Raw genomic sequence first — 16,257 nt, 5'->3', positions numbered from 1 at the left:
ATTCGGGGTTTTTTTTTTTTTAATATAAACATTTAAATCGTGGCTGTCATAACTGATTTATTCAAACATGCATTAAATATTGAAGAACATTATAATGAATATGCAACGGTGCATAGCTATATTTACCAGAATGCTGCTCTCTAGAGTTCACTTTTCTAGCTGACTAACGAGTTTATGGTCACTGAATAATGTTTTTCTGAGGTAAATGTGACGTTATGTGACATTGTTTACAAGCTGCTTTATTGACGTCTTTCTGAGGTTGAAGCACTAATTGAGCTATTACACGAGACATGATACGGATTTCGGTATGTTGTGCTGTATATTTTAACATACCTTCAGATGTTATTCATGTTTATTTTGCGCTGTAACTGGTATTAAAGCGGAGGAGAGGATGCTCACATGCGCTCCGTGCTGCCGCTTCTCTTTAACTGAGGCGCTAAAGCGATCTTTCACGTCACATTAAACAGCACCAAAACGGTATTTATTTTTTGAATCTCATAATAAGATGGACGTCATTTGAAATCTGAGACTTTGCTTTATATCAAAAGTAACAAAGCACAAAGATTATTGCGATTTATTGGATGGGAGGCGTGCTACATGTTCTGTTCATTCATCAACTGAAAACAGACTAGACTAATCGATTCTTGGGATTTAAGAATCGATATCAGTTCGTAAAAATGAGAATCGATTAAAATCGAGAAATCGATATTGTTTACCCAGCCCTATAAATGAACGTAAAGAGCTGTGAGGAAAAGAGGTGTGTCAGATCTGTGTCAGGTCTTAAAGTGACAGAGGCCTAATAAACCTGCTGCAGTCTGTCATTAAGGATTAGCTTTAATAAGGATTAATACATATTAATTTGAATTAATCTATATTTAATTTATAATTTATGCAGTGAAGACTGAAGTGTTTGAAAACTTTATTCAATTTTAGTATATTTCATACCTTTTCGATCGAATATTTAAAATATACTGTCTTTATGTAGTTTCTACGCTAATTTGGAGAATATGTGAATTTATTACAATATAAAAATATATTAAAAACTTTAATGTTAGGTGCAATTAATTAATTAGTTAATTTTTTAATCGAATGACAGCACTAATAAATTAATTAAATAATAATACAAAAAAAAAAAAAAAAAAAAAAACTGTAATATCAACTGTGTACCTCATCAAAGTATGGGTTATTTCCTTTTCTGATCCTAGTTCTGTGTGTATCTCCACACACATGCACTTTGACCACAGGTTTGATGTTATTTCCAGGCAACTGACGTCCCTCAATCACCCGCACACGTATCTTTGACAAAAAAACAAAACAAAAAAAAAACAACATTTTAAAATGACTAATAAAACAAATGCAGTCAACATTTAAAATGAAAGAGACATTTGTAAAGATGACTACAGGAGGCTGCTGTACCTGAAAATCCTGAGGTTTGTTGGCCAAATTATGACGTTTCCTTGTCCTAGACTGAAGTTTCTGGCCAGGCTCACCAGGGGAAGTGACAGCGCCCGGTACCCCAGCATCAGTGACGTCTCCTTCTTCACCCCCAGCTGATCAATGCACATCCACAAAGAAAAAAAAAAAAAAAATACATAATGCAGCATGTCATGGGTCAGTCAGACTTATGCAGTATGGCAAACATGCAATTCATATATTCAAAGCTAAAGCCTTTCACAAAATGATCTTCACAGATTCCTGTATTCGACATAAAACCATAAAGTATCTGAAAAATTTATTTCTTTACACTTCATTTTTATACTTCATTTTTACACACCATCAAGCATGTCATCTGTAAAACACTCCATTGCAAGATCAAACAGAAAAGCAGTGAGCCAAACACTCAGCTAACCTGTGTTTCCAGCCATGCTGCCATCTTGTTGATCTTGTGGATTTGTCATAGCACCGGCAGGTGGCTCGTAGCCAATAATCATGCTGATGGTCCCCTAAAAAAGGACGCAGCTAATTATCTCATAATAATGTGTCAAATAGACTACATAAATACTGAGTGCCTCAAGTGTGGAAATATTGACACTGACTATCATCACAAATTTAATCAAAAACTTAAGTCAATAAAGCCAGTAAAGTTTTCTGTTGCAAATAAATGGGACCAATCGTTTTAAACTGAGCTCACAATGGGTCTCATTCAATAACCATGCGTACACACAAATTTGTGCTTGAAATCTGCGTTTGTACATTTTCACAAACAAATAATGATTCATCGGTAACTTTCATTCTAAAATGTATTCTAAATTTACGAAAAATGTAGGAACAAGTGAAACTACTCGTACGCACTTATTGGACTAGATTAAGTTTTATACATAGATATATATCTTAAAAATAATTCATCATATACACATTATATATATATATATATATATATATATATATCTGCTCTCAGCGAAGTGCTCTCAGGCAAGAGAGTGACTTTAGAGGGCGTTGTGTTTGCTGAGAGTGACAAAAGGAAATGGTGTGCAGAAAGTCCTTATACAGACATGGTTTGGGTGTGTTTTATGCAAATTACTTACCTTGGGCATGCGGTCGCTCATTTAGAATACTCCGAATTCATTAACATTAGAACAAGGTTAAAGAGTTAGTTCACCCAAAAATGAAAATTCTGTCATTAATTACTCACCCTCATGTCGTTCCACACCCGTAAGATCTTCGTTCATCTTCAGAACACAAATTAAGATATTTTTAATGAAATCTGAGAGCTCTCTGACCCCTCCATGGACAGCAATTTAATTACCAAAATATCAAAAATATCTTAATTTGTGTTCCGAAGATGAACGAAGGTCTTACGGGTTTGGAACGACATGAGGGTGAGTAGGCAGAAATTATTCATGAGAAGTTCAACTGTACATATAAATAAGAATAATCCATACAATTATTAGTGAATGAGACCCAATATTACTTATTTGGTAGATTAAAGTATTTTCAAGTATTTAAGAAAAGAACACTCAAAAGATAAGAATGTGCGGGAATTTGTGAATGACGGATGTTTTAATTTAGTGGAAATTAATTCTGCAGGTACAGATTACATTAATTCCTACTTAACAAAAATATATATTAAAATCAATTTTCTTTTGTGTGCCATTTGATTTAGGAGATAAAGAGAGAAAAAAAAAAAAGAAAAAAAACACTCACTCCTATGTTCTTGCCATTTTCATCCACCAGAGCCAAGTTTTTCACCGGAAGAGATTTAACTTGGCTACTGGCAAGGTCTTTCAAAGAAACTTTTGCTGAGCCAATTAACCTAGAAAAAAGAGGAAAAGATGATTAAAATAAAGGCCTGTGGTAAATCAAGCAGGTTAACTGATATCCCATGTTTCTGTAAAGCATAATATCGGTCTCATATACAGTGTTTCAAATACTGAATACTTTGAATTATCTGACTTTTTATTTGCATTTGAAAAACAGTCAGAGAGAAGTGAGAGTGCACCACGAAATCAAAACTTATTTTCATAATTCATGTTCCTGGTCTTATTGTGAATTTTTCATCAGTTAATATTATTCAAAAAAGCAAGAAACAACAACAAACAAACAAGGTTTGCCTTTCTAATCTTTTATAAAAACATCAAAACTTGCTCCACCCTTTCTTTTCGGCTGACATCATGAATTCCTCTTATTTTTCAACCCTTCCCCTCCATAATTTATATATATATATATATATATATATATATATATACACACCATTTCATTTGTTCTGCCGGTCCAACAAATGCTACATAACAAACAGAGGTGGCACACAACACAATGCGTGAATATATACATGGGAGAAAAGTTCTTTGTGTACTTTAACTCTGAAGTCACAAGAGAGATCTCCTCCAAAAGTAAATAATGCCACTCAGATTGATACTGTGATCGGGACGCTTAGTAGGTCAGCATCCAAAGACCATTTTCCATCTGAGCATTGCCTTGGCTAAGTGAAATATTTGCTATAAAACTCCTTGATTATTGACTTTGTAGCCACAAACAGCAGCACATTCAGCATTTACCTTCAAAAATCTACCTCTACACATTTGATTAGTGGGCTGGTGTTATATCATTTCACAATAATGACAAGACATAAACATTAGACCTGGGGCCTTTACCATGTAGCTGGTTTAGGTGGCTAGCCAAGTATGTTTCTATTTATATCATGCTTCAAGATTAACTGCATGGGCAGTTATTGTGTATAACATTCATATTTGTGTATAACATTCAAAAAGAATTAAGTTTTACATGGTCTTAATATTCTGTTCTTAAAAGCATTCATGTGTAAAATTCAATGCCTATTTACATGAATAGTTTTTAAAAAAAGATAAAGCAAAACACCCAGGTGAATAGAAAAGTAGAAAAATACTACCATAATTCCTCAGATGACTGATTACATTGAGAATTGCATACATTTTTGTATTACAAGTTTTCTGAAATGTTATGTTTAAGTATGAAAATGATGCATTATATAAATATGCACTAATTTGCATACATTTCCAAAACAGAACAATCTGAACATTGGATAAAGCCAGGTTCAAATTTTTATTTTGTTGACATATTAGAGTCAAAAGTTTTTACAGCGGAGATTTTGGATCTCTTTTTAACAGCAGCCAGAAATAGGAATAAAGTTTTTAGGAATAAGATGTATAAAATCAGGCAAATTATATATTATGGAAGCCCGTTTCTGCCACAAATGAGTAAAAAAATATAATTCTGTAAGTCATAATAATGAGAAACTTTCTCATAATTATGAATTAGCATCTCATTATATTGAGAAAGTTTCTCGTAATAATGACTTAGTTTCTCATAATAATGAGAAACTTCTACGCATGCGCATAGCAGCGGAGCAGTGACACGCTAGCGACATCCGCTGGTCAAATGCGATAACTCCGCAACCATGGCACGTTCTGCAAAAGTGTAATCTATAATATCATTAAATAAATAACATTATTGATAAATTATCAATATGAGACGGGATATAGTCGTTTATTCATTTGTATTTTTGTGTATGAACAAGCAGAAACACAGAGTGGTGATCCATGGATTTCAAACAGATAGAGGAATGATAAGACAGCACACACCTACATATCCAAGTCTGTTAAAGAAAGCTTCACCTGGAAAGCTGTCTTTTGCATACATTCTAATGAGTCATAAACATCTTAAAAGGTGTTTTCTGTAGGAATATCACTGGAATGGAGGTTTATGACTGGGCAAGTGCTTTAGGACCCGGTTTATATTAGAAACGCTTTCCAGCGCCTTGTCTAGGCAAACCTGCACATCAAATAGCCTAGACTCATCCGCGAAATACGTGTTAACGTTAACACATAAACCCACACATTTTATGAAGACGTTGCACTTAAACTTAACGAATACATGTCATATTCCTTCGTTAATCTGATAGTTTTGTAAGCCGTCGTGTTCATGCAACAGTTTCCACCGTTACCACGGAAACCACTTTGCGTTCCCCACCTTCTCGTGCGCATGGAAAAGTATTGAAGATATACTGATAATTTATAATAACTGATGTTATTTAATGATACTATAGATAGACTGCACTTTGTAGATTACTTTAACGAAAACAACTGTTTTGCATAACGTGCCATGTTTGCTGTTCTCGCATTACGAGACTTTGACCAGCGGATGTCGCTAGCGTGCCACGCCCTTCTGTTCCGCTGCTCTGCGCATGCGTAGAAGTTTCTCATTATTATGAGAAAGTTTCTCGTTATTATGAGATACTAAGTCATTATTATAAGAAAGTTTCTCATTATTATGAGATACTAAGTCAAAATTAACGAGAAAGTTTCTCATTATTGAGATACTAAGTCATAATTATGAGAAAGTTTCTCGTTATTATGAGAAACTAAGTCATTATTACGAGAAAGTTTTTCATAATAATGAGAAACTAAGTCATTATTATAAGAAAGTTTCTTATTATGAGATACTAAGTCAAAATTAATGAGAAAGTTTCTCATTATTACGAGAAAGTTTCTCATAACAACGAGAAACTAAGTCATTATTACGAGAAAGTTTCTCATTATTATGAGAAACTAAGTCATTATTACAAGAAAGTATCTTATAATAATAATAATAATAAGAAACTAAGTCAAAATTAACGAGAAAGTTTCTCATTACGAGAAAGTTTCTCATTATTATGAGAAAGTTTCTCAATATTATGACTTAAAGAATCATATTTTTTACTTTACTGTGGTGGAAACGGGCTTCCATAATATATGAACAAACCCCTCTTTAAAAACCTTAAGAATATAGATAAAACTGAAAAGTTTGGTGTATGTATGTGATACTGAAGTGGAGATTTCTGGCTGGTGTAGAAGAAAAAAAATTATTTAGAGAAAACTCACTTTAAAAGATATGTATTGTTGCAATTGAAATCTACAGACACAAATAGATAAACCGCAATAAAATACACACTTAAATGCATATTTTGAATGTTTCTTTCCACTAATCTAAAACAACACATAATTAAATAGCCTAAAACAAGGGGCCATTTACACACCATTTTCAACTAAAAACGTAAACCTGGAAACGCAAGCTTTTGAAAACGGTTTTCAAAGTGCAAGTTTTTGAACACGATACCGTTATCATCTCTGTGTAAACCGCAAAAACACGAATCTGTGAAAACAGTGATAGCATGCACATGCATATTACGTCTTTAGTCTATTGGCGTGCGCTTTTGGTGTGAGTGCTCTGTAAAAGAATGTGTATGCGCAGATGTGTAGTCTTTCTTGACAAAGTGACATCGCCAACTACTTGTCTGGCATGCATAATAACGTTTTTAGTCGTTTTCGTGGATCCGTGTGAACAGGGATAGTTTTGATAAAGTTGTCATAGAAAAATCTTTTCCTTTTTTAGTATATCGTTGTGTAAACCTCGTTGTGTTTCTTGCCTTAAAGGGATAGTTCACCCAAAAATTTAAATTCTGTCATCATTTACTCACCCTCAAATTATTCTAAACCTGTAAAACTGTCTTTGTTCTGTTGAACACAAAGGAAGATATTTTGAAGAAAGTTTGTAACCGGGCCGCTTTGGGGCACCATTGACTCTCATAGTAGTAAAAAAAAAAATACTATGGAAGTCAATGGTGCCCCAGAACTGTTCAGTTTCCCACATTCTTTAAAATATCTTCCTTTGTGTTCAACATAACAAAAAAAAAAAAAAATGTATATAGGTTTGAAACAACCTGTAAATGATGACAAAATTTGTATTTTTGGGTGAACTATCCCTTTAAACTATAATTTACACAAGAATGGTTTTATGAACAATTTACACCTAAATGAATTTTGCCTTGTAAATCTTTACTTATTAAACTTATATTTAATTGTATTTAATAATTCTATGCAACATTAATGTAATTGGTTTTCAAACAATTTACAAAGACATCAGCTCTTGTGTTTCTTGAATGACGCCCATAAGAGTTCTTGAGCTTAGTTTTGCCTCATATATTCTTATGAACAAAATTTTCAGGGAAAGCATCACAACATCCTATGACAATAAAACAATATTTGTACTGAGCGAAATTCTCAACAGACTCCAAACTAATATTCAAAACCTGATGATGTTAAGTTTCAAACAAACATGCCAAAGCAAACATATAAAGCAAAGGTAACCACACCCTTGAACATATCGCCTCATTTCATTACCTTTATGGAATGCTATTTCTGAGATCCTTAACCTGAGGTGATTCCAAGTATGATTAATATTTACTAACCTCTCAATAGCAATGTCAAACACACTCCCTGTATTTTAGCACACACATGAAAGCATTTCATTGGGAATTAAACTCTAAATGCACCATACGCTACAACTCTGGCCTTGCGGGAAGCAGACTAGATCAGTGCCGTGATGCTCTTCATTTGCCAGACTCTCAAACAGAATTGATTTGAAATGCTACAATGCTACTTTTGTTCCAAAGAGAAAAATACATGTGTCCCACAAGATTTTGCCAAATACGTTGCCGGATTAACATTTCTTCAACATTCTGGAACTACATTCTCAGACAGTCTAAAATTATAATTTGATACGCCTGCCCTATCCTTAAAATCTGATTAATTGATAACAATATTGTTCCAAGACTAACAAAGATGTTGATCCAGGAACATGTCCTACAGGAAAATGCCCAACAAAATCAGTTAAAGATCCCATGAAATTTAAAATGTTTAGTTTTAGAGCTTGTAGTTCATGTCTATTAGGTTTGCAATGCAAGGTAAAGGCTATTAGATATCTGCTGCTCCAAATTCCTGTTTGGATAGGGATTACATCAACACAGGAAAGAAAACTGCTAGTCCAGCCCTTTCATAGTCATTAAACATACATTTCCACTGTCTGGGATACACTTTAAATCCCACTGATATTAGAGTTAAATTAAGCAATAACTGTGGTGTTTTACTCTGATTAGCCCATATTATCTACGTATGTGCTATTCTGCAACACCATAACTAGCGCTCTTTCAACACAGCAACAGGCAAACAAAGAAACACATCAGTATAATGGTGTTCTTATGAGATCAGGAACATAAGCTACATGTCAAGGCCCCAAATATTTGCTTTTTCATCCTGTATCTTCAACATAACGCTTCTTTTACTTTACTGACCAACGTATAGTTGTCAGAATAATAAAATGAGAGACAGAGAGATCCTTAAAATACGACTAAGTTCATTTTACTTGGTTTGAAAGCATCTCAATGTCATCTAGTGTAATTTCTCATTATATCGAAACACCACAATGAACAGAAGATGGTGATTAATACTTGGCAGCATATGATAACATTTATATAATGTGAGTGAGAAATCATCAGGGGTTGGGAGCAAAATCTACTTTTTCTCCCCCTTTTTTTTTTAATTTTTTATCCAAGTATGGCATTCCAAATTCTTTATGGGACTGTTGTTCATTTTAAAAAATTAAAAGTGTAACATCTGACACACTTAATATTCTGTCATAATCATAGTTATGGCAAACTATTTTATTGATGTCAAAATAATTTTACTGGTTACAGCCCTATAATTATTCGAAAGAGGAAGGAATCAACGAATTGAATAAACTGAAGTATTTGACATAAAAAGTATGACAGAACGATTTAAAACTAAATTTCTTCATAAAAGATAAAGAATGCCTATGAAAATCAAATGGAATATACGAATAAAGTTATGGAATAAATGACAGACCCACATGACATCAACAAGACAATTTGCATGAAATTGCATGAATGTAAATTTCTTTGTGTTCGCCACTGGATTTCCTCCAATGCTGTTCTCACAGAGAAATCTGGAATAACTGGAAATGCATGAGATTTATAGCCGAACATGGTGACAAAGCCCTGTAAGACCCTTCTAGGTCTATTTATTTCTAGTCATGTCTTTATGCAAGAACTGCATTTCAGACCAGCAACTAACAATCACTTATTCATCCAGTACTGCGAACCAAACGCCTCTGTTCCACCCCTCATGGCATTGTAGAGCAGGTCTGAACACAGCCGTGAGGGTGTGTGTGAGGTGGAGGGTATTACAGTATCAAACTGGGAAAACCGAGATTCACACAGTTCACAATTACCCTGAAATGCAGTGACTACTTTAAACTGTGACATCAATACAGAAGTGACAGACGTGAATCTAACCAAGAAGATGAACTGATGCAAAAACTCTCTGCATTTTCCTGAATTGCAAGTCACTGTGAGTTAAAATGTGTATAAGTCTATTCCAGCAGGTCAAAACTATTAAGGCCTATATGCTTAAACTTCTGTAGTCATACAACTTGTATTTGATTAGGGTGGGAGCAATATTCAACACCACACTGTTTGTCTTACACTGGTTAATATTGAGTGTATGACTCAGTTGAACAGTCGAATAACACTTACTTGTCCTTGCCAAGAGTCTCGTAGTCTTTCACAAACACATCAATGTAGGAAGAAGAATCAAGAGGAACACCTTTTAAATCAAACTCAAGTGTCTAAAGAGGAAAAGAGCATTCAAAACTTCAAAAACTCTCACAGCAACTGGAGAAATGTTAAACTGTGCCATGCAGAAGGTTAACATGCAAGCAGTCACAGCCTCAGGTGATATTAATCCCATTAAATAAACTTAAAAACAACAAATAAACATAATAATAAAAAAAAAACAATATAATCTCATTAAATCTCACAGTTTATATGGCATACACAGCGAACTTGAATCCCATTCATTTATAATTAGCGTTAAAGTTTTTAAACAAAAACTCAACAGACCTCATTCCACACCGGGTTCACTTCATTGCTAATGGACTTGGTTTTCTTCTTTTCGTCTACAATTATACGAAAGCCATCAGGTCAAAACTAACAGTCGGTGCCGCTATTTTGATGTTTAATGGCTACAATGAAACAAAAGGATTTCTTACCTTTAAACACCACAGATGTGAAGGGGTCTGGACTGCCCAATTTCTTCTTGGGCAAACCCGCCGCAGACTCAACTGCCACGCGCAACATGACAGAAAAAAAGCACAAGAGGCTTTCATTCAACGCACTTTCATAATGATGTCTCTCTGTATGTGAGAATGTGCACTCATTACAGTGCCCTCGTCCATTTGAGAGTTTGTAAAGGGTGTGGACTTCACTGACACAATGTGGCAGATTGCCTACCTGTTCAGTTCACTTATATTTGCGGAAGGGACGCTCACATATTGGTTTTAAATTAAGAAATACTTTATTGTATATCATTAAGAATATTGCCTGCATGCTTGCCCAAATACACGTAAAATTCCTAATCTCATTTTAAAGTTTAAGAGATGAGACACAAGCGCCACCTAGCGGTGCATTGCACGACTCACATAGATGAACAATGTTGTGCTCATGAAAAGAACATACTGGCATATTGTCATGAATTTGGGGGTGTTGTATGTGATGAGGGATAAGTAACTGGACATCATTCATTCTCCTACTACCTTCAGAGTGCCTGGGTTAAGAAAATGGCGTGCACTCTTGAGCAGATTTTTATGCGGCCTCTTCAAACAGTAACTTTTAGTTCCGGTCCCTCGAATTACTGCGGTCACGCCATCTGCGCTTAAAATATATTAGCTAAAGGTGTGAGCGCTTGGTATCGGTAGAATTTTTAAGAAAAATCATTAAAAAAATAATAATAATAATAAAATAAAATTGTTTTCTGCAAACTCCACCTGATTCTTGTTCTACATCTAATCAAGCGCCACTGTGGTGATTTTCATGTTTTTTTTTTTTTTTTTTTTTTAAACTTACTGTTTTATTCTTTAAAAATGTTATGCCAAAGTCATGGCCAATACGATTTACCTCGATATACAGACATATTTGAAAAATTCATAAAAATAAAAAATCAAATTGTTTTCTGCAGACTCCACAAGATTCTTGTTCTCCATCTCCCCAAGTACCACTGAGGTGATTTTTTTTATGTTTACGTGTTTTATTCTTTAATAATTATATGTCAAAGTCATGACTAATACGATTTACCTTGATATACAGACATATTTTAAAAATTCATAAAAATATCAAATCAAATTGTTTTCTGCAAACTCCACCTGATTCTTGTTCTACACCTCACCATGTACCACTGTGGTGATTTTCATGTTGTTTAACTGTTTTATTCTTTAATAATCTTATGCCAAAGTCATGACCAATATGGCTTGCCTTGCTAGACAGAGGACGGAAGACAGAAGACAGAAGATGGGAATCCACAATGGCAGGTAGGTGCACAGGTGAGTATCTTGATGGAGTCTGTTCGTGTATGTAGAGACAAGACCAGACAAAGGAGTGAAGGTTGTGAGGGTATATGTGTACTGATGAGGAGGTGCAGGTGCGATGAATCAGAATTCCGGGGAGAGTGAACGAGTGGGTGGAGCGTGGCTGCGACTCCGTGACAGTAACCCCTCCTCCACAGGTGGTTCCTGACGGCCGGATGGTGCGACGACGGTGCCTACCTTGACCCCTGGGAGCTGAGCGATCTGGGTGTTCGGTGTGAAATTGGGTGGGAAGAGCTGGATCAAGAATGTCATCAAGGGCAACCCAGGAGCATTCCTCAGGGCTGTAGTCCTCCCAGTCAATGAGGTATTCTAGTCTCTGGCCCCGCCGCCACGAGTCGAGGATGGCCTGGTCCCTGTAGATGGCCTCCATGTCTTCGAGCTTGAAAGGAGGAGGTTCCTCATCGCTACCAGATTCTGAGGGGAGACAACAAAGGTTCAGAGTGAGGTCTGAGAAGTGACACATGAAATGATGGTGAAATGCGGTAGTGTGGTGGAAGATTGAGCCTGTAGGTGACCTTGTGAACGGACCTATGTAACGGGGCCTCAGCTTACGGCAGGGCGGCAGAGACAGATGTCCCGTGTCGAGAGCCACACCTTCTGACCTGGTTGGTAGCGAGGGGTCCGTGTTCTTCGGGTGTCAGCCTGCATCTTGTGTCTCCGCACTGTCTGTTGGAGATGCACATGAGCCAAGTCCCACACCCTCTCACTCTGCTGGAACCAGTGGTTGACAGCTGGAACCTCCGAGGGCTCAACAGACCAGGGGAATAATGGAGGCTGCTATCCAAGGATGCACTGGAATGGGGTGAGCCCGGTGGTACTTGGGGTTCTTGGGGAGATGTAGAACAAGAATCAGGTGGAGTTTGCAGAAAACAATTTGATTTTATTATTTTTTTTTTTTTATGAATTTTTAAAATATTTCTATCGACACCAAGCGCCCATACCTTTACCCTACTATGCAACCTCAATATAGCAATATATTTTAAGCATGATGGCGTGACCGCCTTTCTCCGAAGCGTAGATGGCGTGACCGCCTTTTTCTACAGCGTAGATGGCGTGACCGCAGTCTCGAACTTGATTGGCCGAGTGGAGTCTTATATGGGCGTAACACTTCTTATTGTTCGCATTACTCCGCTTATGCCAGTTTGCACATTCAGACTGGTTGGAAGTCTGTGTATTAGTAGCGATGATTTTATTTCTGCAGTTTGAAATACATCATAACACCAGTAACTGTCATTTTTATGTGTATTATTAGTAACTAAACTAAACAATCCACTCAACCAATTTGTTCAAAAGTAATTTGATCAGATTTCTGCTATCAAATAGGCCTACTGAAAATGGGTTGTTCAGAAGAAAGAAAAAAGGATTTTGAAATCGGATTAGATCGCATAATCCATCCAGTCTTGGTTTTGATCTGGATCAAACCTTCAGCATGTGCTGTTCAAAACTTTTTAGTAGAATTGAGATACCTTTGATCCAAAAAAGTCAGGATACCCTGATCCCCAGGGACCATATGCACAGAACGCTCTCAAGAACTTCCGCAATAATATAAGCCAGCTGAAAAACTTCCGGTGAAATGTAACTTCTTGGTGTGTCGGATCTTCACTATCTTAAATAGTTAGGCCTAGCGTTAATTTAGTTATTCAAACGTAAGAAGACAAGAAAAGAGACACGTGTCTCAGTGTTCCTCGTCGGCAAAATTCGACCATCTGTTTTCACACTTTCATGTGGAAAAAAAAGCATCAACACAATGTAAATTAAAGATTTATTGTGCACTTTAGTTAGATTAATTGAATGAAATGTGAGTTTTCACAAGTGTGCCAAAATCATTGAGCTTGACAGCTTCAGTGATTATAAAAGAAGGGAGAAGTGTGGTGCTTGCTTTGTGCAATTCATTCACAAGAAAAAATATTGTTTTTCATGAGATTTTGTGGTACTTCATACTTCACCTTGATAAAATGTATTTTTAAATCTAGTGATTTTGTAATGTTTAATATTTATTCAAAAGCGAAACTATTACAGGAAAAAAATATTACAGGAAATGGCTAATATGAGCCAATAAATGCTCCTCTTGTGGTAAACACGGCTAAACATGTGGTAAACATCTTTTGTTTGTGCTTTTGTCAGTTAAATAGAGGTTCGAGAGAATTAACAAATCACAAATTCTTGATTTTATTGCATTTTACAAAATGTCCCAACTTTTCTGGAAATGGGGTTTGTAATTAAGCAGCAAATCAGCATATTAAAATGATGGACCATGTGACACTGAAGACTGGAAAATTCAGCTTTGATCTCATGAATAAGTGACATTTTACTATAAATTCACATAGAAAACTGCTATTTTAAATGTAGCTAATATTACATATTACTGTTTTTACTGTAGGCTATACAAATAAATTCAGCCGTCTTCTGTCAAAAACATCGAAAAGGTCTTAATTAATAAATTATTATTTCAAACTTTTGATCGCGAGTCAGTATATAGCTATAAAATAATGCATGTGAACTAATAAGCAAATTATATTTTATTTGTATTGTATGACACTCACTTTCCTAGTCACGGGACTTGAAAATGAAAGTCGTCAGATTTAGTTTAAGTTTGAGAATGACATTTTATCATTTTATTAGACAAGTGAAATACTGAAGAAAGCCTGGAAACAGTTATACAAACATTCTGTAATCTCCGGTCTGAACCGCTGTTTCTTTGTGCCTTGTGTGACGTAGATGGCATTAAGACCTGATAAATTAAAAAAGGCCAGTAGTAGTTTGCATCCCTGTGAATTAATGTCTGCCGTTTGACATTTTATCGTAAGCAGTAGGCAAATATTGCTGTTGTCTCGTCATGTTCAGTTGCTTCCCTCGCATTCAAACGAAAGCGCTGTGCTGCTCTGCTTTGCTTCTGTGAACAGTAAATCCCTCATCCTTCGATTTGTGTTCGAAAATAACATTTCAAGTGCTCGAAAAATGTTGCGTGTGCGTGTCTATTTACAGACACCGCGTTTCTAATACAAACGTTCCCATTAGCCTTGTCTTTATTGCAATCAATAAATCTGGTTTATTGGCAAATTAGGCAAGTGTGATAACTGCGTTGAAATATAAATACATTAATTAAAAAAGTCAACCATTGATGGTTTTGTGTCGATGTACAGCGAGTACAGAATGACAGCTAACAGTTCACTGGAAATGCCCAAGCTGGCTTAAAGAAAAGCAGCAAGTATGCATATATGGTCAAGAGAAGGTCAAAGTTAAAACTGGTCAAATATTGCAACGTTTGTATCATGTACATTTATAGTTCGCACTTGATTTAAGTAGTCTATTTATTAAGCCTTTAAAGGGTTAGTTCACCCAAAAATGAAAATTCTGTCATTAATTACTCACCCTCATGTCGTTCCACATCCGAAGATGACCTTCGTTCATCTTCAGAACACAAATTAAGATATTTTTGATAAAATCCGATGGCTCATTGAGGCCTCCATTGACAGCAAGATAATAAACACTTCCAAATGCCCAGAAAGCTACTAAAGACATATTTAAAACAGTTCATGTGACTACAGTGGTTCAACCTTAATGTTATGAAGCAACAAGAATACTTTTTATGTGCCAAAAAAACAAAATAACAACTTTATTCAACAATATCTAGTGATGGCCGATTTCAAAACACTGCTTCATGAAACGTTGAAGCTTTACGAATCTTTTGTTTCGAATCAGTGGTTCGGAGCGTGTATCAAACTGCCAAAGTCACGTGAACCATTGAAATTTCGAAAAGTTTTGAGACACTTATGACGTAACAAAGCCTCGTTTACTGAAATCACGTGACTTTGGCAGTTTGATGCACGCTCCGAACCACTGATTCAAAACAAAAGATTCATAAAGCTTCAAAGCTTCAAGAAACAGTGTTTTGAAATCGCCCATCACTAGATATTGTTGAATAAAGTCGTTATTTTGTTTTTTTGGCGAAGAAAAAGTATTATTGTCACTTCATAACATTAACGTTGAACCACTGTTGTCACATGAACCGTTTTAAATATGTCTTTAGTAGCTTTCTGGGCATTTGAAAGTGTTAATTATCTTGCTGTCAATGGAGGCCTCACTGAGCCATCGGATTTTATCAAAAATATCTTAATTTGTGCTCCGAAGATGAGGTCTTATGGGTGTGGAACGACATGAGGGTGAGTAATTAATGACAGAATTTTCATTTTGGGGTGAACTAACCCTTTAACTACAATAAAGATTTTGTCCCCATAAAATAATCCCCCAAACAGCGGTCAAAAACACTTACATAGCTAGCTGCCCTATTTCGAGCACTGGTCATTTGGATTTGGTTATCTGGAAAAGTTTGTATCTGGATCATCCAATCCCATCCAATACTTAGTATGTATTGTCACAGACATATTCAAGTATAGCATCATGTAAATACTGTGAGCACGCTGTGGCTCCACCTTCTCTTGTTAGTGAAAATAAGTTTATGAAAGTAATACATCTGGGTTTAGAATAAGAGGCAGAGAAAGAAAAATAACGAATAGAAGACAAAGC

The 16,257-nt window shown here is 35.7% G+C and overlaps 1 protein-coding gene across 3 annotated transcripts in view; it reads right to left on the bottom strand.

The window, feature by feature from the left end:
- Nucleotides 1-10,585, bottom strand: part of myof (myoferlin) — a 44,636-nt gene extending 34,051 nt beyond the window's left edge. For all 3 annotated transcript variants that reach the window (XM_051915739.1, XM_051915737.1, XM_051915738.1), the window contains exons 1-7: nt 10,360-10,585; nt 10,211-10,266; nt 9,845-9,936; nt 3,145-3,253; nt 1,850-1,943; nt 1,417-1,550; nt 1,168-1,296 (exon numbers count right to left, since the gene is read on the bottom strand). In XM_051915739.1, the coding sequence (XP_051771699.1) occupies nt 1,168-1,296; nt 1,417-1,550; nt 1,850-1,943; nt 3,145-3,253; nt 9,845-9,936; nt 10,211-10,266; nt 10,360-10,447 (702 nt within the window). In that variant the 5' untranslated portion in view covers nt 10,448-10,585. The remainder of the gene's footprint in view (nt 1-1,167; nt 1,297-1,416; nt 1,551-1,849; nt 1,944-3,144; nt 3,254-9,844; nt 9,937-10,210; nt 10,267-10,359) is intronic.
- Between the last annotated feature and the right edge of the window lie 5,672 nt (nt 10,586-16,257).

Source organism: Ctenopharyngodon idella, chromosome 12 (genome assembly GCF_019924925.1).
Source record: "Ctenopharyngodon idella isolate HZGC_01 chromosome 12, HZGC01, whole genome shotgun sequence".
Classification (NCBI taxonomy): Eukaryota; Metazoa; Chordata; class Actinopteri; order Cypriniformes; family Xenocyprididae; genus Ctenopharyngodon; species Ctenopharyngodon idella.
Note: the sequence above shows the minus strand (reverse complement) of the source record. Positions and strands in the feature narration are given on the sequence as shown.